At 43.7% G+C, this 23,875-nt stretch overlaps 1 protein-coding gene across 1 annotated transcript in view; it reads right to left on the reverse strand.

Moving 5' to 3' along the window:
* LOC109932364 (serine/threonine-protein phosphatase 6 regulatory subunit 3) overlaps positions 1 to 23,875 on the reverse strand; it is a 64,368-nt gene that overhangs the window by 23,107 nt on the left and 17,386 nt on the right. Inside the window, exons 6-18 of the mRNA XM_048617480.1 lie at positions 23,544 to 23,709; positions 21,957 to 22,109; positions 18,662 to 18,829; positions 17,472 to 17,536; positions 14,740 to 14,855; positions 13,883 to 13,968; positions 12,452 to 12,541; positions 11,307 to 11,404; positions 8,869 to 8,926; positions 8,474 to 8,607; positions 6,258 to 6,376; positions 4,375 to 4,540; positions 2,492 to 2,604 (exon numbers count right to left, since the gene is read on the reverse strand). Of these exons, the coding sequence (XP_048473437.1) occupies positions 2,492 to 2,604; positions 4,375 to 4,540; positions 6,258 to 6,376; positions 8,474 to 8,607; positions 8,869 to 8,926; positions 11,307 to 11,404; positions 12,452 to 12,541; positions 13,883 to 13,968; positions 14,740 to 14,855; positions 17,472 to 17,536; positions 18,662 to 18,829; positions 21,957 to 22,109; positions 23,544 to 23,709 (1,532 nt within the window). The remainder of the gene's footprint in view (positions 1 to 2,491; positions 2,605 to 4,374; positions 4,541 to 6,257; positions 6,377 to 8,473; positions 8,608 to 8,868; positions 8,927 to 11,306; positions 11,405 to 12,451; positions 12,542 to 13,882; positions 13,969 to 14,739; positions 14,856 to 17,471; positions 17,537 to 18,661; positions 18,830 to 21,956; positions 22,110 to 23,543; positions 23,710 to 23,875) is intronic.

A 23,875-nucleotide genomic window follows, 5' to 3' on the forward strand; every position in this document is an offset into this window, starting at 1 on the left:
CCCCCCCCCCTTTAAGGATCCTGAAAACACGATCCAAGACATCACGGACCCTGGCACCTGGGAGGCAACACACCAACCACGAGTCTCTCCTGTTCCCACAGAATCTCCTATCTCTCCCCCTAACTATGGAGTCCACAATGACTAATGCTCTCCTCTTCTCCCCCCTTCCCTTCTGAGCAACAGGGACAGACTCTGTGCCAGAGACCTGTACCCCATGGCTTACCCCTGGTAAGTCGTCCCCCACAACAGTATCCAAAACGGTATACTTGTTATTGAGAGGAATGGCCACAGGGGACCCCTGCACTGTCTGCCTGTTCCCTTTCCGTCCCCTGACTGTAACCCATCTACCTTTTTCCTGTACCCGAGGTGTGACTACCTCCCTGTAACTCCTCTCAATTACCCCCTCAGCCTCCCGAATGATCCGAAGGTCATCCAGCTCCAGCTCTCTAACACGGTTTCCGAGGAGCTGGAGTTGGGTGCACTTCCCTCAGATGAAGTCAGTGGGGACACTAGTGGTGACCCTTACCTCCCACATTCTACAGGAGGAGCATGCAACTGCCCTAACATCCATTCCCACTGTTTTGAATTCTGAAAAAACAAAAAAAACTAGTAACCTTACCAAATCGGCGCTCAGAACCTTTTTTTTTGTTTCGAGGAGCAGCTTGTGTGGGAGACACTACCCAAGTAGTGTTTCGGGTAAAGCAACCGCCCAAATATATAACCTCACTTACTCAGCTGTTGGATCTGACCTTGGGTCGTTTCAACAGGAGTTCAAATTATAATCAATAAAACCAAGGCAGGATTGCCATAAGCCACTCAGGAGACCTGAAGACAGGTTTTAATGAATTATCATCTATTATTCAAAGAATGTAATATTATTCAATTGGCCTTACATTTTGGGACTGTAAGCTGAAATGCAGAAAGGAGAGCTAAAGCCAATTCATTTTGAACCTACTAGAAGACCCTAACTGGATTTCAGAAGTCAGACTTTTGGCTCTTTCCCTTGTCAAAGTAATCTTTTGAATATTCAACCAAACTTTTAGCCCATGTGTGGACCAAAAAGGAACTAAAAAGACCCCCTGACACCTGATGGCATAAATAACACTGTCAAGTGTCACAATGTAAGTTAGAGTCAATGTATAAATGTCAATTTAGGTAGTACAAATTCAAATAATTTAGCAGTACAGAACTCCATTAGTACTGAAAAAGCTTTTCATCTTGCTCTGATCAGAATAATTTGCAAAAAAACCTAAACAATGTGTAAATCATTGAGACGAATGGCTTACATACACACTGGCACTGAATTTCATATATCACACTACTCACTTTTTGTGACAGGCAGAATGTCATTTTGGCAGCATTCTGTTCGTGGCAAACATGTGTTGCTACTGTATAGTTACAACATGAAACTAGTAGATTCACCTGTTGCTCAAACCTTTGAGCCATCTCATTCTTTGACTGTAACAGGGGGAAGTTGGACAAAAAAAAACTGGCTATGCCAGCAATGTCCATATCCAATGAAAGAAATTTTAAAAATGACTGTATTCCCTGGTGTTGAACAACCTATTTTAGATCATAGAATCATAGAATTCCTACAGTGTGGAAACAGGCTCTTTGGCCCAACAAGTTCACACCGACTCTCAGAACATCCCACCCAGACCCACCCTGCCATAACCCACCTAATCTACACATCCCTGAATACTACGGGCAATTTAGCATGGCCAATTCACCTAACCTGCACATTTTTAGACCGTGGAAGGAAGCCGAAGCACCCAGAGGAAACCCACACAGACATGGGGAGAATGTGCTGTGGGCCACACAGGCAGTCGGCCAAGGCTGGAATCGAACCTGGGTCCCTGGTGCTGTGAGGCAGCAGTGCTAACCACTGAGCCACCGTGCCGCCCCTATTTGAGCTGTGTGAATTGATTCAAAGAGTTGATGGGGTAAAAATGCAGAAACAAGTTCCTTTGAGAGCAAAATCCACAACAAGGGCCGATGTCATCTTAAAATCGGACCAGGCTGATCAGGGAGAATGTCAAGAAGGGCCTCTTCACACAAAACGTATTGGAATTCTGTAACTCTTTTCCTCACAAAACAACTGGTGAGGCTGATGGGGTCAGTCAAAATTTGAAACTGGTTGTTAGGCAAGGGTTGTAGAATCCAGCTGGGCAAATGGAAGACAAAGCTCATCCATGATCTAAATTAACGAAGGAACAGGTTTGCGGGACTGAATGGTCACCTCACCATTTCTATTTGACGTGACATATTCCAAAGAGGAGTTTGACCCTGTGGTCTGCTGCTTTTGCATGGAAGATAACCAAATGAAAATGTGTGAATACTGGAGTCTTACATAGCATAGGAAGAAGAACTTGCAAAATCAAAATTCTATCTATAATGATTAAGGTAAAACAGCCAAATCCATTTATTAGAATTCTAGCTTAGTCTGCAATCTTCAATCATACAATACAGAAGATCTCTGTACAGAACTCACTTGTTTCAACTGCTGTTTTGCTGTGTCCATCACCACTACTCTGGAGCTCATCTATAGGAGCAGAATTTGTTTCCATAGATACAGGAGAGTTTGTTCGCAAACGTCCAGAGGGCCTGAAAGAAATAATATTCTGATTAACTGAAGCCCGGCTGGGGATGACTGCTGCCAATTTGCCTCAAAATTGCCCTCGGGGTTTCCACTGCTGTTTTACGGGCTGTTATTCCTTCTTCAGAGACAGTGAATGCACAGCCTCTGGGCTATCAAAGTAACGGCAAAATTAGTTCAAAATCAGCACGGCCTCAGGCCCAGATCCAACTCGGGCAGTTAATTTGAACCTCGTCTTGAGGAAGTACCTTTTTTCTCCCTTTTGCCCACACATCTCCCTCCATCCACCCCAAACTATATTCATTCCCTCCTCGCCCCAAAAACAGGCATATACTGGGCAATAGGCCAACGGTAAGCCCTTCTCCAACCTCACTAAAATGGACCATTCCACATGTGTAAATCAATGACGGTAGGGACAATATTTGACTGTTGAAACGTTGGTGGGTCAGGAGCCAAGATAGGTTTAGAGAGCACAGGCATGATGGGTGAAAGGGGTAATTTGAGATGAACCAGAAGCAGAGGTCTGGATCAAGTCAAATTTATGGAGAGTGGAAGGTGGAAGTTAGCTCAGAAAATATTGGAGTATTTGAATCTGGAGACACCAGAAGTACAAACGAAGGAATTAGCAGGTCACAAATGAAAAATGGACAGGAGATTGGAAGTTCTGCTCAATTCCTGTACCACACTGCCATTCATGAGGAGAAAGGTTCTTATTCAGGAACTTGCCAAAAGGCATAGAGACTGACTTAAGGTAACTGGTAAGACAGTTGGAGGGAACAAAATGTTTGCAGAAGCCGGTGGTTGTTTGGAATTTGCTGCCCAGTTTGGTGGTTGAGAGGAAACCGTCAACTCATTTAAAAGGTACTTGGATCTACACTCAATGCGCTGCAACACGCAAGACTATTGATATGGTGTTAGAAAGTGGGATTGGAATGGGCAGCTAGGCATCTCACAAATATGAGGGACTGAATGGTCTCTTCCTGTCCCATAACTTTTCTATGGTTCTACATTGACTGGGTACAGCTCTGAGACTTACACACTACAAGGCAGAGCAAGATTGCCAACCTGTGCAAAGTATGAGCTTCTTAGCAGCTGATGGGATGAAAGGAAAGGTGCAAATTGACGCATTCAGTTTTTAACAAAAACAAAAAGTTGCTGGATAAGCTCAGGTCTGGCAGCATCTGTGAAGAAAAAAATCAAAGTTCATCAATTCTGAGGAAGGGTCACCAGACCCAAAACGTTAACTGATTTTTTGCTTCACAAATGCTGCCAGACCTGCTGAGCTTTTCCAGCAACTACTGTTTTTGTTCCTGATTTACAGCACCCGCAGTTCTTTTGGTTCTTATTTTGCATTCAGTCTTTATCGAGTTGGAAATGCAGGGAGATATTGGGGGAGAGCAGAACATGGTACAATCGTGACTGACCATGGAATCAATCAATCAGCCGATTGTATGATCTAGACTTACATGTAAAGAACTTAGTGACCTTTAAAGGACAGTTAATTTGGTTTTAGTTTTCAAGTTTAAAAAAAGAGGGTACACAATGAAAGGTCATTAATACAGGGGTTACCCTGCCTACGCATGAGTCAGTCAGTCCTTCCAAGGAGGAAGAGAAGGGGCATTAAATAAACTCGAAACAGACTGTTTTCTCTCCATGGACGCTGCCAGATTTGCTGAGTTTCTCCAGCTTTTCTGTTCTTCAGATTTCCAGTATCTGCAGTTCCCTTTTTTTCTCGTTAAAAGGAAATAATAGTTTATTTTCGTAGTTGTATTTCCTACCCTGCCTGGGAGGCAAAGCTGGCAAACACTGCCCATCCTTCTATTGGGGGTGGTGATGTAGCAGATTCGGTGTTGTCCCAAGCGCTAAATCCAGCATCTGCAACACTCTGACTGGCATCTGTATTTGCCATAGGTACAGCATCAAAGTTTGCTGTCCAACCAGCTTCTGAAAGTCAAATTAAAACTTCAATAAGAAACAAGTATATTCATATTGTACTTTTTGTGACCACTTTACATCTCAAAGAACTTTACAGGTAAGAAAATACTACTGAAGTACTGAACTGCATTAATGCAGGAAACAGTAAGAATTGTACTAAAAACCGTTTCCTCAATGAAAATCAGTCTGACTGAACTAGAACTTCTCATATTCAATCCCCCATTTCCAGCAGCAGTAGTAAGGTAATTTAACAGTCTCAAGTCCAACAGATGGATGCACATTACCCTAAAATGGCTTCAGAGAATGTGCAAATATGTGCATAATGTTTAATAAAATGAATGCATGAATATATATCTTTCGTATATACAATAGGTTCATGAATTACATGCATAATTGCACACTTGTGTAACAACTTGTACTTTGCCAAGAACCTAATTTAAAGACCATGTGTGCATGCCCATACCAGTCGATGGCATGCTGGGCTCAGTTCTGGCTTCAGTAAATGGTCTTTTGGAATTACCTCTCTCTCCAAAGGCACTGAAATGTCAACTTCGATCAGCAGTATTAATGATGAGATCCTTATTTGTCCTTCCTGTGGCTCGCATGTCCTGCTTGCCTCTTCCCTCCCCAACCATACCACCTCCCCGCCTGCCTCCCTAACCCTCCTGCTCCCGCGGCTATCCATCTTGCAAACTCTCCACCCAAATGTCCTCTCCACTCCCTGTCTACCTCTCACTTGCAGCCCCATCTTGCTTCCTCACCCACTTTGTCCTATTGGCTGCTCCCCTCCTAAATCCTCGCTTACGACAAAGTCTTCGGGAGAGAAGTGGCGTGCGTTGAGTGGCCGGGGGTCGACAGAGAGGCATGCAGGAAGGTCAACGACGGAAAGGATAATAGGGAAGACCAGCAAAGTGAACCAGCAAACAGTATGGTCAGTGAGGCTAACAAGCCAGGAGCTGCAGTGAACTGACGGCAGGTATTGGCGAGCAGAAGACAGTTAAAGATTAGTAGTTATTCAGAGTCAGTAACAGTCGGTATGCAAAGCAAGTTAAGATTTTAAGAAACTGGAACAGGATTCTTGTATGAATTAGATTTAAAAAAATGACAGATCAGGAACATAATACTGACTACATGTTTTCTTTATGTTTAGTGTGTGTGTGCGCTTTTTTAAGGAACACATCAGGAGTGCTATATGACTGACAGTTGACTTTTAATAAGTTATCCTCAATGTATATCAAAGTTTGGTTAGTTCACATATTTCATAATCTTTTGAAGAAATAAGCCACAAACAATTCATAAATCAATTCTGAGTGTTTTTATTTCTACCTGATCTGGGAGCTTTTGAAGCAGATATTAAGCCCCTTGAAATGAAAGGAGTCCATTCACCACAAACATTCCTTATCTGGATAGGTGCAAAAACAAAGCAAAATGCACAACTGTTCTTGCAGTATGGGGCAACTTGTGTTCAATGAAGAAATGTCCAAAATGGGTGAAAGTCTCCCACCATCCTCTCAATGCTTCAGTAGAACATTTCTTACAGAAATAAATGAGCCATAAGTGATCAATAAAATTGGTACTGGCTTTCTAATTTACAATGGTTTCCTTGCACCAGCTGCATCATCTTCAACAAAGCCTCCGATCCAGGGGCCCAATGAGAAGCTGCCACTGGAAACAATAGTTTGATTACCTTGAAAGAAATCAAGTCAAAACCTCAGCATTCACTCACCTTTATGGGGGTCCAAGTCCACCTTCTCATCTGCAGGCTTAATGGTGCTCTGTCCCCCGTCCTCATCATCATCCTCTTCAGAGTCTCTGCTTCCTTCACTGTCTGTACTGCCAGAGCTTCTGCAACAGACACACAAACGAGAGTAAGCTGTGGTGTTTTTGCGAGTCACTTCTGTGTGTTTCAGGCGGTAATAGTGACAGATTAACTGCTGCTAAATTTGGAATTTTGACTGTCCAGGTGGTTCAAACAGATGCATGGGAGGGTAAAGTTGACCAGAAAGGCCCAGAGATGCTCACTATCTGTACTGGGCTAGGTGATCTCAGGGGAGATGTCGGTTCTGCAGTGCCGGAGGTGCAGAAAAAGAAATAAAAAAATCAGTTTCCTATTAATTATCAATATTGTGTTAGAAATGGATTATGAATGAATACTTGCTTAGCCAAGATGCACTTGTATTGTAAAATAACCTTTCTTAAAGTTATTCTTCTTGTGGATGGGGGAATCATTGGCTAGGCAAGAATATGTTGCCCATCTCCAAATGCGCTTGAGTTGCTCGGTAGGTCATTTCAGAGGGCAGTTCGGGTCAATGACATTTCTGAAGGTTTGAAGTCACATGTAGGCCATACTGGTTAAAGATGGCAGATTTCCTTCCCTAAAGGGCATTAATAAACTGCAAAGACAGTTACATGGCCTTGGTTTTTTAATTTCAATTTTTTATATAAATCAATTGAGTTTAACAATTTATATAAATGATTTGGATTTTTAAAAAATTCACAGGATGAGGGCATTGCTGACCAGGCAGTATTTATTGCCCATCCCCAATTGCCCAGGCAGTTAAGAATCAACCACATTCTTGTGGGTCCGGGATCACATGGAGGCCAGACCAGGTAAGGATGTCAGTCTCCTTCCCTAAAGGACATTAGTGAATCAGATGGGTTTATCCAACAATGGATTCATGGTCATCATTAGATTCTTAATTCCTGATATTTATTGAATTCAAATTCCACCATCTGCCATAGTGGGATTCGAACCCAGGTCCCCAGAACATTATCTGGGTCTCTGGATTAACAGTTCAGTGATAATACCACTAGGCATCACTTCCCCATATGAACATAGGAGGCATGGTTAGTAAGTGGGCAGATGATACAAAAATTGGTGGCATAGTAAACAGCGTCAGAGTACAATGGGATCTTGATCAGATGGGCCAATGGGCCGAGGAGTGGCAGTTGGAGTTTAATTTAGGTAAATGTGAGGTGCTGCATTTTGGAAAAAGCAAATCAGGGCAGGACTTGTACACTTGATGGTAAGGTCCTGGGGAATGATGCTGAATGAAGAGACCTTGGAATGCAGCTTCATAGTTCCTTGAAAGTGGAGTCACAGGTAAACAGGATAACGATGAAGGCGTTTGATACGCTTGCCTTTATTGGTCAGTGCATTGAATATAGGAGTTGGGAGGTCATGTTGAGGCTGTACAGGACACTGCTTAGGCCACTTTTGGAATACTGCGCTCAATTCTGGTCCCCCTGTTTTAGGAAGGATGTTGTGAAACTTGAAAGGGTTCAGAAAAGATTTACAAGGATATTGCCAGGGTTGGAGGGTTTGACCTATATGGAGAGACTGAACAGGCAGTGGCTATTTTATAAAATCATGAGGGGCATAGATAGGGTGAATAGCCAAGGTCTTTTCCCCAGGGTAGGGGAGTCCAAAACTAGAGGGCACAGATTAAGGGGAGAAGGGGAAGATTTAATTGGGACCTAATTGGGGCAACTTTTCTCATGCAGAGGGTGGTACGTTTATGGAATAAGCTGCCAGAAGAAGTGGTGGAGCTGGAACAATTACAACATTCAAAAGGCATCTAGATAGGTACATGAATAAGATGTGTTTAAAGGGATATGGGTCAAATGCTGCCAAATAGGACTAGATTAATTTAGGATATCTGTTGGGCATGGATGAGTTGGATTGAAGGGTCCGTTCCCATACTCTATGACTAATTAACTGAATTTAAATTCTGTCAACAGACAAGATGGTAATTGAACCCATCCCCTGGGGACCAGCCCAGGCACTGGATTACTTGCCGAATGATACGACCACCACGCTAAAGATTCCCCACTTTCTAAGTTCACAGAGTTTGGAGGATTTATTAAATGCAGCTTGTGGAACTGTACCGTACTGGAAAGCAGAGGGCAAGAAACTGCTCTCTGATAAACCCCAATGCGTACCGTGGCACACGTGGTGCATCTGTTGCAAAACGCAGATCCTTTTCTTGCCAAACATCATCTTCATCTGAGCCTTCATCATCGTTGAACTGCCGTATTCGCTCCTTCCAACACTCCTCAAACAGATTTGTGTTTGGCTGAGAAGCAAGAAAGAAAATTAGCCCTGCACTCGAGTTTTGAAATCACTCTGAAATCATGCTTGTTGTGAAATTATAATTCACAACAATTGAGGGTAGATCTCGTCATAAATTCTCTCATTCGCCCATGCCAGCAGAGTTACAAAACTCTCTCAAACAATCCAATTTGTCTGCATGTGTGTGCGGCATATCTGAGTCAAAGAACTGTGCAAATTATTTTTGCAGTATCACAAAGAATTAAAAAACATAATTTATACTTACACTGTCACTGTTGGCATCAAAAACAAAGCTGATGTTAGCTGCTCTCTCAAATGGGGAACTGTTAATTAAATGGGAAACAAATGTCAACATTGATCTTTTGAAATGGGAAATGGCCTTTAACTTCTCAATCGTAGGGTAACAACTCAGTTAAAAATAATTCCTTTACAACTTTTGAATGCAAGGATATGTGCCTACTGAGTGTGCATGTGAAACCTCGCAACTGCTGGCAATTCCTAACTAGTAACTTCATACCTGCATGTTTCAAAAGTCACAGCATCTTACAATAGAGGAACAGCTCACTACGTTTTTTTCAAGAAGTGACTAAGAGGATTGAAGAAGGCAGAGTGGTGCAAGTATATATGGACTTCAGTAAGGCGTTTGACAACATTCTGCACGGTAGATCACATGGAATACAGGGAAAACTAGCCACTTGGATGCACAACTGGCTTAAAGATAGGAGACAGAGGGTGGTGGTAGAGGGTTGCTTTTCTGACTGGAAGCCTGTGACCAGCAGTGTGCCACAAGGATCGGAGCTGGGTCCACTGCTTTTTGTCATTTATATAAATGATTTGGATGTGAATATAGCAGGAATGTTTAGTAAGTTTGCAGGTAACACCAAAATTAATGGTGTAATGGACAGCAAAGAGGGTCACCTCAGAGTACAACGGGATCTTGATCAGATGGGTCAATGGGCTGAGGAGCAGCAAATGGAGTTCAATTTAGATAAATGTGAGGTGCTGCATTTTGGAAAGGCAAATCACGGCAGAACATATACATTTAATGGTAAGGTCCTGGGGAGTGTTGCTGTTGTTGGAGTGCAGGTTCACAGTTCCTTGAAAGTGGAGTCGCAGGTTGACAGGATAGTGAAAAAGGTGTATGGTAGGCTTGTCTTTATCGGTCTGTGCATTGATTATGGGAGTTGGGTGGTCATGTTGAGGCTGTACACATCAACGGTTAGGTGACTTTTTGAATACTGCATTCAATTTCCCATGGAAAGATGTTGTAGAATTTGAAAATATTTACAAAAGGTTGTTGCCAGGGTTGGAGGGTTTTACCTTTTGGGAGGCGCTGAATAGGCTGGAGTCATTTGCCCTGGAATGTCGGAGGCTGAGGGGTGACCTTATAGAGGTTTACAAAATCATGAGGGACATGGATAAGGGTGAATAGCCCAGGCCTTTTTCCCCTGGGTAGGGGAGTCCAAAACTAGAGGGCATGGGTTTAAGATGAGAGGGGAAAGTTTTAAAAAGGGACTTAAGGGGCAACATTTTTACGCAGAGGGCGGTGTGCACATGGAACAAGCAGCCAAAGGAAGCGGAGGAGGCTGGTCAATTACAACATTTAAAAGGCATCTGGGTGGGTGCACGAATAGGAAGGGTTTAGAGGGAAAAGGGCCAAATGTTGGCAAATGTGGCTAGACTAATTTAGGATATCTGATCTCATGGATGAGTTGGACTGAAGGGTCTGTTTCCATGCTGTACATCTCTATGACACTCTGTTTCAAGGTCAGAGGTATTGACCTGTCCTTTGCCCAAATCCTATTTTCATAATTTTCTTTTCCAAGATATTTCCCCATTTCTTTCTCAATTCTATTCCCACTATATAGGGTCCTCCGTGTCCTTGTAACACCGCATAATCTTCTCAACTCTTGCTTTTCATTTTTAAAATTATGCCCTCTAGTCATTAACCTAGCATAGGATAAACTTTATTGGCTAGATTTAGTGCAGAATATCGCCAAATGCATATGTTCAATCCCCATACTATTGAAAGTAGCTTTTCAGGCCTAACACCTAGCCTTACCCCACATAATACAATGGCATAAGAACGATTAAGAACTCTTGGTCAAGGATACGATAGTTGAAGTGTGCGACTATGTCGCTAGTAATTGGAAACAGTTCTTCCCACTTAACCTTGTTAAACACCTCATACATGAGGGTTCGTTAGATCTCAATGTGCTTTAAATTAAAAGAGCTCCAGTTCCTCTCACCTTTCCTCAGCTAATCCTTCTCACCCTGGCAAACATCAAAGCAATGAACAAAAACAGAAATTGCCAGAAACATTCAATGAGTTCAGTTTTTCCAGCAACTTCTGTTTTTGTTTCTGATTTTCAGCATCCATAGACTGGAGGAGCTTTGAAACATGTGGTAGCCCCATTTGTATTTGCAGTTAAATAGAAGTAGCACTTGGGGGGCAGTTTGGAAAGTTGGGTTGAGACCACAACCTGACAAGGCACAATTTTATTGAATGGCAGAGGAAGTTTGAAGGGCTGTATTGGCCTAATCCTTTAAATCCCAAGTTGCTTCATAGCTTGGTCATTCAGAAGTTTAAGCTTCCAAGATGTTTCTAATAATCTGCACACAGTGCTCGCATATAACCTTTTCCAATTGTAATTTGCCCGATTCTGAAAACAAGTAGTTGCATCACCAGCAAACAGAACTTACTTCACACTTTCCTCCTGCTCAGCAAATTCCTCATCATTAAAGCCAAACTGATCGATGAATGTTGAAGTCATTTGTTGGATCTGGTAGTCTGAGAATGCCTGAAAATATACCACAAGTGATACATCCATCACTCAGAGCAAAGGGCAAGTGCCAAGCTTAGACACAAACCTGAGTTCCAAAACATAGGGACAATTTTTAAGACTCACGAAAGTGAGCGACAGAACAGAGGAAAGCAATGGTAAACGTTGCTGCTTATGTTAGACTGAAATTTTTTTTTTTCCTTTATTCATTTACGGGACAAGGGCGTCACTGGCTAGGCAGCACTTAGTGCCCCATCCTTAATTGCCCACAGGACAGTTCAGAGTCAACCACATTGCTGTGGGTCTGGAGTCACATGTAGGCCAGACCAGGTAAGGATGGCAGTTTCCTTCCCTAAAGGGCATTAGTGAACCAGATGGGTTTTTCCAACAATCTGCAATGGATTCATGGTCATCATTAGACTCTTAATTCCAGATATTTATTGAATTCAAATTCCACCATCTGCCATGGTGGGATTTGAACCCGGGTCCCCAGAACATTATCTGGGTGTCTGGATTAACAGTCCAGCGATAATACCACTAGGCCACTGTCTCCCCAACTCTGAATTGGTGGGACCAACTCCGAATTTGCCACACCACCCACCTGTCTCCAGTGTTAAATTTAATAATGAGGCCACCTACTCCATCGGTAAACATAAAGGCACCATAGTCCTACTGGACCACAGGGCTGCTCTCTCATTAGAGTGAGATAACTGGCGATGGTTTAACCTGAGGGTCACCACACCTCAGGCAAGGGGAGAGGTTAAGCAGGAGAATCATTCAACAGTAACCTCAGCCAGTGCAGCATCATGTTGCATCAGCAACCGACTGTCCAGCCAACGGTGCTAAGCGACCCTCATTAAACAGCACTCGAACAATCTCGAGGAATGGACAGTTTCAGGAAATTGATCCGTTAACAACTGGCAATAATTCACCCAGAGTTCAAGATAGTTATATAACACAACACTTTTCCATCCCTCAGAAAAGGGTCACAAAAAGAGAAGTAAAAACCACAGAAAGAGAAGAATGAGAGAGAAAGATAAACTCCATGCTGCTCCTAGTTCGTACCTGCTGTAGAACAGCCTCCTGCGGGAAGCTGAACTCCTTTAGATCATTCTCATCATCATCACTTGAGGAGTGCAGGTTCCGCATATTTACCTGAGCCACAAATGTTAAGTATCATTTATTGCAAAAACCAATATACCAAAGCTTTACAGAACACCATTTAAATCTCTCTCAAAAATATGCGCATATTAGTCAATCATTCTAAAAACACATGACTATCCTTATGACTCAGTACTGTGAATGTCCAAAGTTACTCCCAATGTCAGTGACTTTAACCATAGGATGCACAAGTTAGAAGAAAATGCTGACAAACTTATAGAGGATGTTACACCCTCAAACTATAGTGGAAAAGAGCAAAAATAGACTTTAAAAAAAACAGGCACAGCAATTTCTTGATACGTTGTGTTTAATACATCAGGTGGTGTGTACACGCCTGTTAGTAAAGACACTGTGTTGGGCCCTTGCTCCTCAAACCTCTCTTCCCACTCCCAATGCTTCCCTCAGGGCTACAGATAGGAGAGCAGCCAGTACAATATTGCCTTCATTTAGCCAATGACTTGCTTCTAGACACAATCAGCACCGCTAGTTTACTGGCTATCTGCTTATAGTGCCTCAAGTCTAATTTCATTGACCCTCTGGTGAATATATCCAACATGCTCTATCTAGTTCAGCCCTGAAAACAGGTGAAAATTAATCTGTCAATGTTACACTGTAAAATCAGTCTAAGATTTACTTTTTGTCAGCTGGATCAATACAATAGAATCAGGTAGCGTTCCTGCTCCTGAAACAAATGAAGTACTGAAAAAACTCAGGTGTGTGCAGAGAGAAACAGTGTTAATGTTTTAAGTCTGATAGGACTCTTCTCCAGATTCAAAGGGGACTGAAAATGGCATTTTCTTATACTTTTGACAGGGAGGAAAACAGATTGTGTCCCGGTCCCAATACAAAAGGCAAAGGAGTTGCAAACTGTGGTGAAACAGAAGTAGAGATGTAAGATGGATGCACATCAAAATGTGAAGAGGAGAAAATGGACTCTGTCTGCTGACAGCAAAGTAAACAAGACACAAACATGACAAGGCTGTTGGCGGAGATGGGTGGGGCGATGAATGCTAGAGAAATGGAGGACAGACATCATGCAGTCTGGCTCGGAGGTTGTGGAATTCAATGATGACTCCTAAAGGCTGCAAACTGCATAAGTGGAAAATGTGCAAACGTAAAATGACGTGTTGTTCCTCGAGCCTGTGTTATGCTACTGATTCAAATGCTAGCTGGAAGGAGCACTGTTTCCCTGCCAGTTAGCAAGGTGAGACAGAAGAGCAATTCCTGTAGAACATCAAGGCGCCCTGAACAAAAATGAAACCCTTGATCATCTTCAGCCAGAAGTAGCAATCCTTGGAGGCTGGCCAGTGGCTCTCAGCCATAATGCAAACTTACCAGATCAACAGTATTTTTCTTGTTCATTTCAGAGAGTGATCCTAGAACAAACTTGTCCCATCGCTCCCTCTCTTCATCTGGCAGTTCTGAAAAAAGACAGAAGTCAGTTATGTAAACTCTGCACACCATTAGCTGTCACAAGCTTCAGGGTCAGGGAAACTCAGCCAATTCCATTTGTCCTCTTTTAAGAAGCTCATTAGCCATTAATACCTGACATCACTCTTGTGTAATCTGGTATTAACCACTTGAAAATCGTGAGCAATTTGCAGCTTCTATCAATTCAAAGATCATTACCACCCACAGTGCCAATGTCAGCCACATGGGCATTCAACACTCAAATATCCAAAGTCAGAAATCACACGACACAAGTTTATAGTCCATCAGGTTTATCTGAAATCACCAGCTTTCGGAGTGCTGTTCCTTTGTCAGGTGACCTGACCTGAAGATCACCTGATGAAGGAGCAGTGCTCAAAACGCTGGTGATTTCAAATAAACCTGTTGGACTATAACCTTGTGTTGTGTGATTTCTGACTTTGTCCATCCCAGTATCTCCACATCACAAATATCCAAAAGTCTCCTTTCACTGGTCTTGGTGTCCACGAGAAGCACCTCACTGCCTGATAGAAAGGTATTGACCTTTGTGGAAACTGGCTTTTTCCAAGGGTGTTAGCAATGCTGACATCAGGGTGTATAATGTGAGCTGGTTTCAAGCTGGAATTCTTTGAGTGATTCTAACCCAGCTGATACATTTTTGAACTAAGCACACAGCAGGTCTGTATTCACCACAGTCAATTCACAGTCTGATATCAATAGTGAATCATTGTCTTTCACATCCTACTGGCTAAGTAACAAATTACCTTTGATCATCTGTGCTATTGAAGTGTGGTTAGGACCGTTTTCCGAGTTTTGTGCCATGGCGTTTGCTATTCTTGTTAAATGGCCCATGTAGCCTTTCCGCCTGCCACCTTCCGACCTAAATTAAGAAAAAGAATTCAACAATGATCTAGATCAGACTCTCACGTCATAAACATCTGCATCAAGCAACAAAAATTTCTTTCACAGTATGTGGGAAACGTATAGTGTCAAACCACAGAGCAAAAAATCCAAGATCTCAATCCAAACCAGCATTAGCTGATCTTAGCATGGCCAGCATCTGGGAGTACTCCTATTTTCTCACCGTTCCTTGACAACGAAAGGGTAAAGAAGTTTAAGATCCCACTCTCGACTTCTACCTGACGACAGAAGTATCCTGAAAAGCACTGCCTGCAAGCTCAGAAGCAGACCTCCTCTCATGCTGCACTACTGCATGGATAGAGGAGAAAACTTGTGGGGAGATAACTGAAGGATCGTGAGCAGACAGACAAGTTGTGGAAATTCAGATTAAAACAGCTTATCCATCTGTCACAGGGCTCAAAGTAACCGGCTCCAAAGAAGAGTCGTGTTGAATCATTAATTCTCCTACTTTCTCCATAGAAGCTGCAGATCTGCTGAGTTTCTCCAGCACTGGGTTTTTAGTCCAGATCTCTAGCATCCTCGGTATTTTGCTTTAGTTATTGAACATAACAGGCACTGCTTTACTACTGACCCACTGAAACCCAGAACCACTTACTGCTTTCTAGATCTGCATCGTTTATGTGCAATTCCATCTGTACACTGAGGTGTGACTGAGATAATGTTTCTCCAAGGCCCTATTTTTAGTTTTCCTTCCAAAACAGGTGCAAAAGCAATGAATTATTATTTCTTCAGAGAATCTGCATCTTCGCTCATGGTTTTACTTGACTTCAACATTTGGAAAATAAATCGTTCATTTTAACTTTTCTCCATGCCTCAAATCTCTCGTGTTGCAGGTTTGGTCATGTCGTTTGCCAGGCTCTATAACCAGAAGCTAGGAAACGAGTAAAAGCTCAAAATAATTATTTCTTTTCCTGGCTGATGAACAGGCAAACAAGGCATTCTAAACAAATAATATTATGGATTCTATCAGTGTGGTATTAATGTTACTAGAATCACAGAAATATTACAAGCAAAGGAAGAGGCCATTTGATCCATCGTGTCTGCACCAGCTTTGCCAAAAGAGCACTGTGATTTAAGGCTATACTCCTGTCTTTTCCCTGCAATGTTACACATCGTTTCTATTCAACCCATCATCTAATGCCCCTTGAATGCCACAACTGAACTTGCCTGCACTACATACTCAGGCAGTGCTTTCCAGAGCCAAACCACCGGCTGTGTGAAAATGTTTTATCTCACATCACAATTTCTCCTGCTACAAATCACTTTAAATCTGTGCCTCTTGTTCTCGATCCTTTTGGATGGGGGAGAATTTAAAGACACAAGTAAGGCGTTCAGTCAATGTGCTAGAGGGCAAGGGCATCCTTGGACGCAGCAGGTCCCCAGGTTCCTGATCTGATCTGTAATCCTTGCTGATCTAACTGAATTCAGCCAGGATCATCATTATCAGATCACAAACACAATGTGGGGTAAGACAGAGGTACACAGTTCCTTGTTCTGTCAGACATAATTGCAGGTGGCACAGTGGCTAGCACTGCTGCCTCAACGCCAGACAGTGGGTTCAATTCTATCCTCGGGCAACTGCCTGTGAGGTGTTTTCACATTTTCCTTAAAAGTAACAGGCTCCAAAGAGGAGGTACGTTGGACCATTAACTCTCCATTCTCCATAGAAGCTGCCAGATCTGCTAGTCTCTCCAGCACTTTGCTTTCAGTCCAGATCTCTAGCGCCCTCAGTATTTTGCTTTTGTTACTGAAAATAAACATGCAGTGCTTTACTATTGATCCAATGAAACCCAGAACCACGCTGTGTGGGTTTCCTCCAGATGCTCGGGTTTCCTCCTGCAGTCCAAAGATGTGCAGGTTAGGTGGAATGGCTTCACCCGTAGCGTCCATGGATGTGCAGGCTAGGTGGGTTAGCCATGGTAATATGTGGGGTTACAGGAATAATGGGGGTGGGGGTGGAAGTGGAAGTGCCCTTTGGAGGATTGGTTCAGACTTAATGGGTCCAATGGCCTTTTCCCACAATATAGGGAATCTATGGTTCTGATTCCAGCACCCACTCTGTGGGCTTGCCTGAAGGAAACCGCAGGGAGAACATGACAGCCCAGTAATGAGTGACCTTTGTAGTCAAAGCTCCCCAAGATAGTTGAACTGAGCAGACCAGTGGAACTGCTAGTTAAGCTCAGTTGTCCAGGTGGCTCACATGTGATTCAGCACATCCACAGTGCTCATCCTGAAGCCCTGACCGATCCCCGTTCCAGCCTAGGTACATGCCTTCTTGCCTTGTCCCATTGTAAAAGAGTGGGGGGTCGGGGGGGGCAACTCATAAATAATTGAGAATGCTACCTGAACAAAGAAGGTAAAGACTAGAAAATAAAAATAAGTAACTCCCCAGCAGTGTTTCACACGGCAAACGCATGGTAGACACACAAGGGAACCTGGCAGGCCTGGCCTGGAATCAAGGTTTCTGCAGATGAGAGCTGATTGAAGGGCAGTGTACAGAACCCCAGGCTGCTCCTTACACATGACTTCCGCTTCCTTCTATGCCAGGTATCCCTCAGATTTGTTGGATACTTACTGCACTCTTTCATTTTCTTCCCAGGCTGACACCACTCGGTGCAACAACCGGCACTTCTGGAACAGCTAGTTAAAAAGAAAAGCCACATAAGTGAGACTGAAGATATGATTTCAGGTTCCAATGTACACTGACAATACCCAATTTTACTGTACCACCACATCTCACGAACTCTTCGGTGCCTTAGTGTTGTCATCTGGCTTCAGTGAGCTGCAATTTTCCCAAATTATTCTTGGGGAAGAATGAAGCCATCATCCTGCCACAAAAATATTCCCTTACCATTGAATCCAACCCTCTCTCCATGACCACCATCTCAGGAAGAATCTAGAAACCAGGAAACAGTTTCAAAGACAGGGACCATTTAGGACTGAGATGGAGAGGAATTTCTTTACTCAAAAGGGAAGTAAACAACATTCCCTCTAAATATTTTCCCTGCTGCGCAGACCTCCAAGGCTGCTGGAAATGGAAACCAATTTGCTGGCACACCAATGGGCATGCACGGACCTTACAGGCAGCTGTATGTTCGCGCTGCCTGGAGGGAGCACTGGTGGTGAATATTTGGCATTCTCTACCTATAGGGCTGTGGAGGCTCAGTCATCGAGTATATTCAAGATAGAAATTGAAAGATTTGCAGATATTAAGAAGATATTAAGGTGTATGGGAATGGTGTATGGGAAATGACATAAATATAATATTTCCATTTGTACACAAACCCCTCCTAGTCTCACCATTCCATCTCTCCACAACCATATTCTACTCTCAATGCTACAAGTTGGTTCCCCAAACTCTGGTCTCATACCTGCAGTACAACTACAATGATTCAAAAAGGAAACTCACCTCTGGATTTTCAGAGGCAGTTATGGATGGGCAATAAATGCTGGCCTTGCCAATGATGCCCATGTCGCAGGAATAATCAAGAAAAAAAAAAATTGTGGAAGGTGCCTATTCACTAGTACATGTTACTTTTACACTCTATTCATGAGACTTACTAGGTTAAACTGATTACTGAAAATCATTTCACATTAGGACCTTTACAGACAGCAGGAAAAGGAAGCTTTAATCCCATTCAGTTTCGACTGGATTTGAATACGCCTCAGAAATTAAATGGCAGTATTGAACCTACTGTACCAAGCTTTCCTGACACATTCTAAAACTAAAATGCGCATCTCAACAAGAGTGCCAAAATTACATACATGCTTGATGAGTGGATTCTCACGGCGGGATTCGGTGCTGTTTTCGGTGTGATTTTCCGCATTGGTTTCAGTGCAATCTTCGGCTGGAGGGTTCCCCAATGCTGTGCTAATACACAGCTCCACTTGCAAATGGAGGAAATTATTCCACACATACTTGAAGTAGAGATCCTGGTGAGGCAGACCCATTAAAAAAATGGAGATTAGAGTTGAATTGTAAGAAAACACACACCAAGCAGGATGGTGACAACTCATCAGCTGGTTAACTTTTTTACAAAAATAACAGTTTCAATCTGCCATGATCTGCTGCTACTGTAGAAGATGACAATAGATTTATGATAAAGCATACATATAACATGTCCGCCACACACATTTCTCCGATCACCTTGAATATAATCACTGATTCTTTTCACATTCTTATGAAAATAACACTTTTTGAAATGTGGTTACAAAGAAACTTGCAGCCATACTTCTCAAATTACTCTATTCAGATTATAGTGTGCACCATAGCTGACCCTTGATGGGCAGCACGATGGCTCAGTGGCTAGTACTGCTGCCTCACAGCTATGGGAGCCAGGTCTGATTCCAGCTTTGTGTGGAGTTTGCACATTTTCCCCATGTCAACATGGGTTTCCACCATGCGCTCCAGTTTCCTCCCACAGTCCAAAGATGTGCAAGTTAGATAGACTGGTCATGCTAAATTGCCTAAAGTGTCTAGGTACATGCAGGTTAAGTGGGTTAGCCATGGGAAATGCGGGGTTATGAGGATACGGTGGGCTGAATGACCTCTTTCTGTACTGTAGGAATTCTTTGATTCTATGAATTGAGACTACAGATGCAATGCTTCTACAAGAATCATTGGGTTGCAACGAGGAGGAGGAATTTGGCTGTTCCTCCTCTGTCCAAGGTCTAGAGGTCAACAGCAATAAGCCAACCACAGTCAATATCGTTTCAGAGATAGTAGGAACTGCAAATGCTGGAGAATCTGAGATAACAAGGTGGAGAGCTGGATGAACACAGCAGGCCAAGCAGCATCAGAGGAGCAGGAAGGCTGACGTTTCAGGCCTAGACGCTGCTTCAGAAATGGGGGAGGGGAAGGGGGATCTGAAATAAATAGGGAGAGAGGGGGAGGCAGATAGAAGATGGATAGAGGAGAAGATAGGTGGAGAGGAGGCAGACCGGTTAAAGAGGTGGGGATGGAGCCAGTAAAGGTGGGGAGTTAGGGAGGAGATAGGTCAGTCCAGGGAGGACGGACAGGTCAAGGGAGCGGGATGAGGTTAGTAGGTAGGAGATGGGGGTGGGACTTGAGGTGGGAGGAGGGGATAGGTGGGAGGAAGGACAAGTTAGGGAGGCGGGGACGAGCTGGGCTGGTTTTGGGATGCGGTAGGGGAAGGGGAGATTTTGAAGCTTGTGAAGTCCACATTGATACCATTGGGCTGCAGGGTTCCCAAGCGGAATACGAGTTGCTGTTCCAGCAACCTTCGGGTAGCATCGTAGTGGCACTGCAGGAGGCCCAGGATGGACATGTCGTCTGTGGAATGGGAGGGGGAGTTGAAATGGTTTGCGACTGGGAGGTGCAGTTGTTTAGTGCGAACCGAGCACAGGTGTTCTGCAAAGCGGTCCCCAAGTCTCCGCTTGGTTTCCCCGATGTAGAGGAGGCCACAACGGGAACAGTGGATGCAGTATACCACATTCGCAGATGTGCAGGTGAACATCTGCTTGATGTGGAAAGTCTTCTTGGGGCCTGGGATGGGGGTGAGGGGGGAGGTGTAGGGGCAGGTGTAGCACTTCCTCCGGTTGCAGGGAAAAGTGCCGGGTGAGGTGGGGCTGGAGGGGAGTGTGGAGTGGTCGGGGGAGTCACGGAGAGAATGGTCCCTCCGGAAAGCAGATAAGGGTGGGGAGGGAAAAATGTCTTTGGTGTTGGGGTCGGATTGCAGATAGCGGAAGTGTCGGAGGATGATGCGTTCGATCCAGAGGTTGGTGGGGTGGTACGTGAGGACGAGGGGGATTCTGTTTTGGTTGTTATTGTGGGGAGGGGGTGTGAGGGATGAGTTGCGGATTAGTGCTACACCTGCCCCTACACCTCCCCCCTCACACCCGTCCCAGGCCCCAAGAAGACTTTCCACATCAAGCAGATGTTCACCTGCACATCTGCGAATGTGGTATACTGCATCCACTGTTCCCGTTGTGGCCTCCTCTACATCGGGGAAACCAAGCGGAGGCTTGGGGATCGCTTTGCAGAACACCTATGCTCGGTTCGCACTAAACAACTGCACCTCCCAGTCGCAAACCATTTCAACTTCCCCCTCCCATTCCACAGACGACATGTCCATCCTGGGCCTCCTGCAGTGCCACTACGATGCTACCCGAAGGTTGCTGGAACAGCAACTCGTATTCCGCTTGGGAACCCTGCAGCCCAATGGTATCAATGTGGACTTCACAAGCTTCAAAATCTCCCCTTCCCCTACCGCATCCCAAAACCAGCCCAGCTCGTCCCCGCCTCCCTAACTTGTCCTTCCTCCCACCTATCCCCTCCTCCCACCTCAAGCCCCACCCCCATCTCCTACCTACTAACCTCATCCTGCTCCCTTGACCTGTCCATCCTCCCTGGACTGACCTATCTCCTCCCTAACTCCCCACCTACACTCATCTTTACTGGCTCCATCCCCACCTCTTTAACCGGTCTGAATCCTCTCCACCTATCTTCTATCTGCTGCCCCCTCTCTCCCTATTTATTTCAGATCCCCCTTCCCCTCCCCCATTTCTGAAGCAGCGTCTAGGCCCGAAACGTCAGCCTCTCTGCTTCTATGATGCTGCTTGGCCTGCTGTGTTCATCCAGCTCTACGCCTTGTTATCACAGTTAATATCAGTCTGCAACAGAGACTGGGAACCAACAGAGAAATGTCTGCTCAATACCCTTATCTACTGAACTGTCAGGAGTTACAGTACAGTGTTATAAGACACCATATGGCTTCTGAAGAAACAGATTACAGAATCCAACACAACAGATGATCAAGTATTATAAAATGATGAGAGATGGGAGGTGGCCACTTCGCTCATCAAGAGTGAAAAAGACACTCATCAGTCCCAGTCCCTAGCCCTTCCCCTTCAAGTAATTATTCATTCGCTTTTTCCTCAAAGTTATTGCTGAATTTGCTTCCATCACCTTTTCAGGCAGTGCAACAGACTTTTGCCTCAGTGCAGCCAGTTCAGTTCATGCGCTGCACGAGGTCAGAATAACGGATTAGTTTTACTCATTTTGTTTCCTTCACTAATAGGTAACCTGCCCCACACTCACAAGAAGAACATCCAGCGTGTTCAACTCCATCAACTCTTGGTTCACTTCACTATTGTTCACTTGCAAGACACTGGTGATGAGTTTGACAACGTGAACCCGTGTGTTCCCTAAGGGTGGGTCCAGGGTACCCCAGGTAGTCACCATTTTACCCTTCTGTAGAAAAAGAAAAATAAAGAAAATTAAATTTGAGGGGTATGATAAAACGAACATCATGATCAAATGATTTCTAGAGTTCTGCAATGAATGGGGGGTGCTTGTTAATAGAATCCTTGGATTGGGACACAAGTACTAGAACCGACAGTAGTTCCTATGTACCCTCAAGTTTGTTTTCCATCCAGTAAGGTCATGACTGACATTTTACATCAACTCCACTTTCTCTCCCTATCCACTCAGTACCAAACTGGAACGTCTTGGATATGGTCATTGATTAGATCCACGGCCTTCTGGACAAAACGTTTTGAAGATCCATTACCCCGAGCAAAGAAATTTCTGCCTGGCACAGTTCTCAGTGGCAGAACCAGGCCCTCAGACTACAACCCCTAGTGCGAGACTCTCCAAATAAGAGAAACGGCTTCTCGGCAACTTGGATTAATTAGCACCAGTCACAGTACAAAATCTCACCAAAAGCACAACATTTAAACTGGCGATAGCCTTATAATTGCTCCATTGTACCTACTCAAGGTATCCTCTGTTATATTAAAAAAAAATCCAAACTCAATTATGATCTAGCCTATCACTCAATCCTAGCTATTAGCTAATCTGCAGACCAACTATCCAGAATCCTTAAGTAAAGTCTAACCAATAACTCACTCTTGGATACCTGTTATGCCATATATAAACTATCTGAACACCTTCATTTATTTCCAATCTATAATTCATTCTCAGGAATTCATTATTTTAGATATAGCCTGTCTGAAACCCTTAATTAAAATCTAATCTGTAACTCATTCTCAGGGATATAAATAGAGCTGACAAGTCCCATCTGAGCTGAAATGTAACTTTCATTTTATCTATTGAGTGCTCAATGCCTTTTTACAATTCTCCAACACTTACTCATTATAGATTTACACTAAATGGTTAACCCCCTCCCACCCCGGCCCCGGCTCCCACCAACAATCCACATATTTTTCTCCATATAGAAAGGTTAGTAAAAGCTCCTATACGTGTTCCAGACTCTCTAATCAATTTTTACATGGCAGATGAGTATCACTGGCAAGGCCAGCATTTGTTGCCCATCTCTAAAGGCCCTTGAACTGAAAGTGCTCTGCTTAGCCACTTCCAAGGGCAGTTAAGAATCATTAAATTCTGTAGGTCAGGCCAAATAAGGATGGCAAATTTCCTTCCTTAAACAGCATTAGTACACCAGGCTGATTTTTACAATGATAGTTTCAAGGTCATTGTTATAAGCTTTTTTTATTTAAACGAATAAATTTAATTTAAATTCCATCTGAACCCACAATCTCAGTAATTTCCAGGCCTCTTGATTACTGGTCCAGTTCCATTAACACAACGCCACCATCTCCCTCCACCTACAGCGCTTGTATCAGAAAGTAATGGTAATAAAAATGAATTTGATATCAGGCTTGCCTTTGGTGGGTCGAGGAGGAGTTGGTGGAAATCCCGCAGTCTTAATTTGATGGCGAGTAGTGTCCCAGCGCTGACCTGACTGCAGGCATGGTCCATTCCAGGGGGGCACAGATCCAACTGGCCATCAAGGTTACAGAAAAGGCCACCCATACCACCCAGATCAGACCTGCACCAAAAAAAAAATACACATGAGTTCTAGTGATCTGTACTGTCATTAGTTGTGACAATTTACAAAGCAGAATTATTGGCTGAGTCATCAACTGTAAAACCGAAAATGCTAATAAAATCCTGAGAGGATGGTATTCCATTGTTAAAAGGCAGACATGGAATCT

The sequence above is a fragment of the Rhincodon typus genome, chromosome 37 (genome assembly GCF_021869965.1).
Source record: "Rhincodon typus isolate 14 chromosome 37, sRhiTyp1.1, whole genome shotgun sequence".
Classification (NCBI taxonomy): domain Eukaryota; kingdom Metazoa; phylum Chordata; class Chondrichthyes; order Orectolobiformes; family Rhincodontidae; genus Rhincodon; species Rhincodon typus.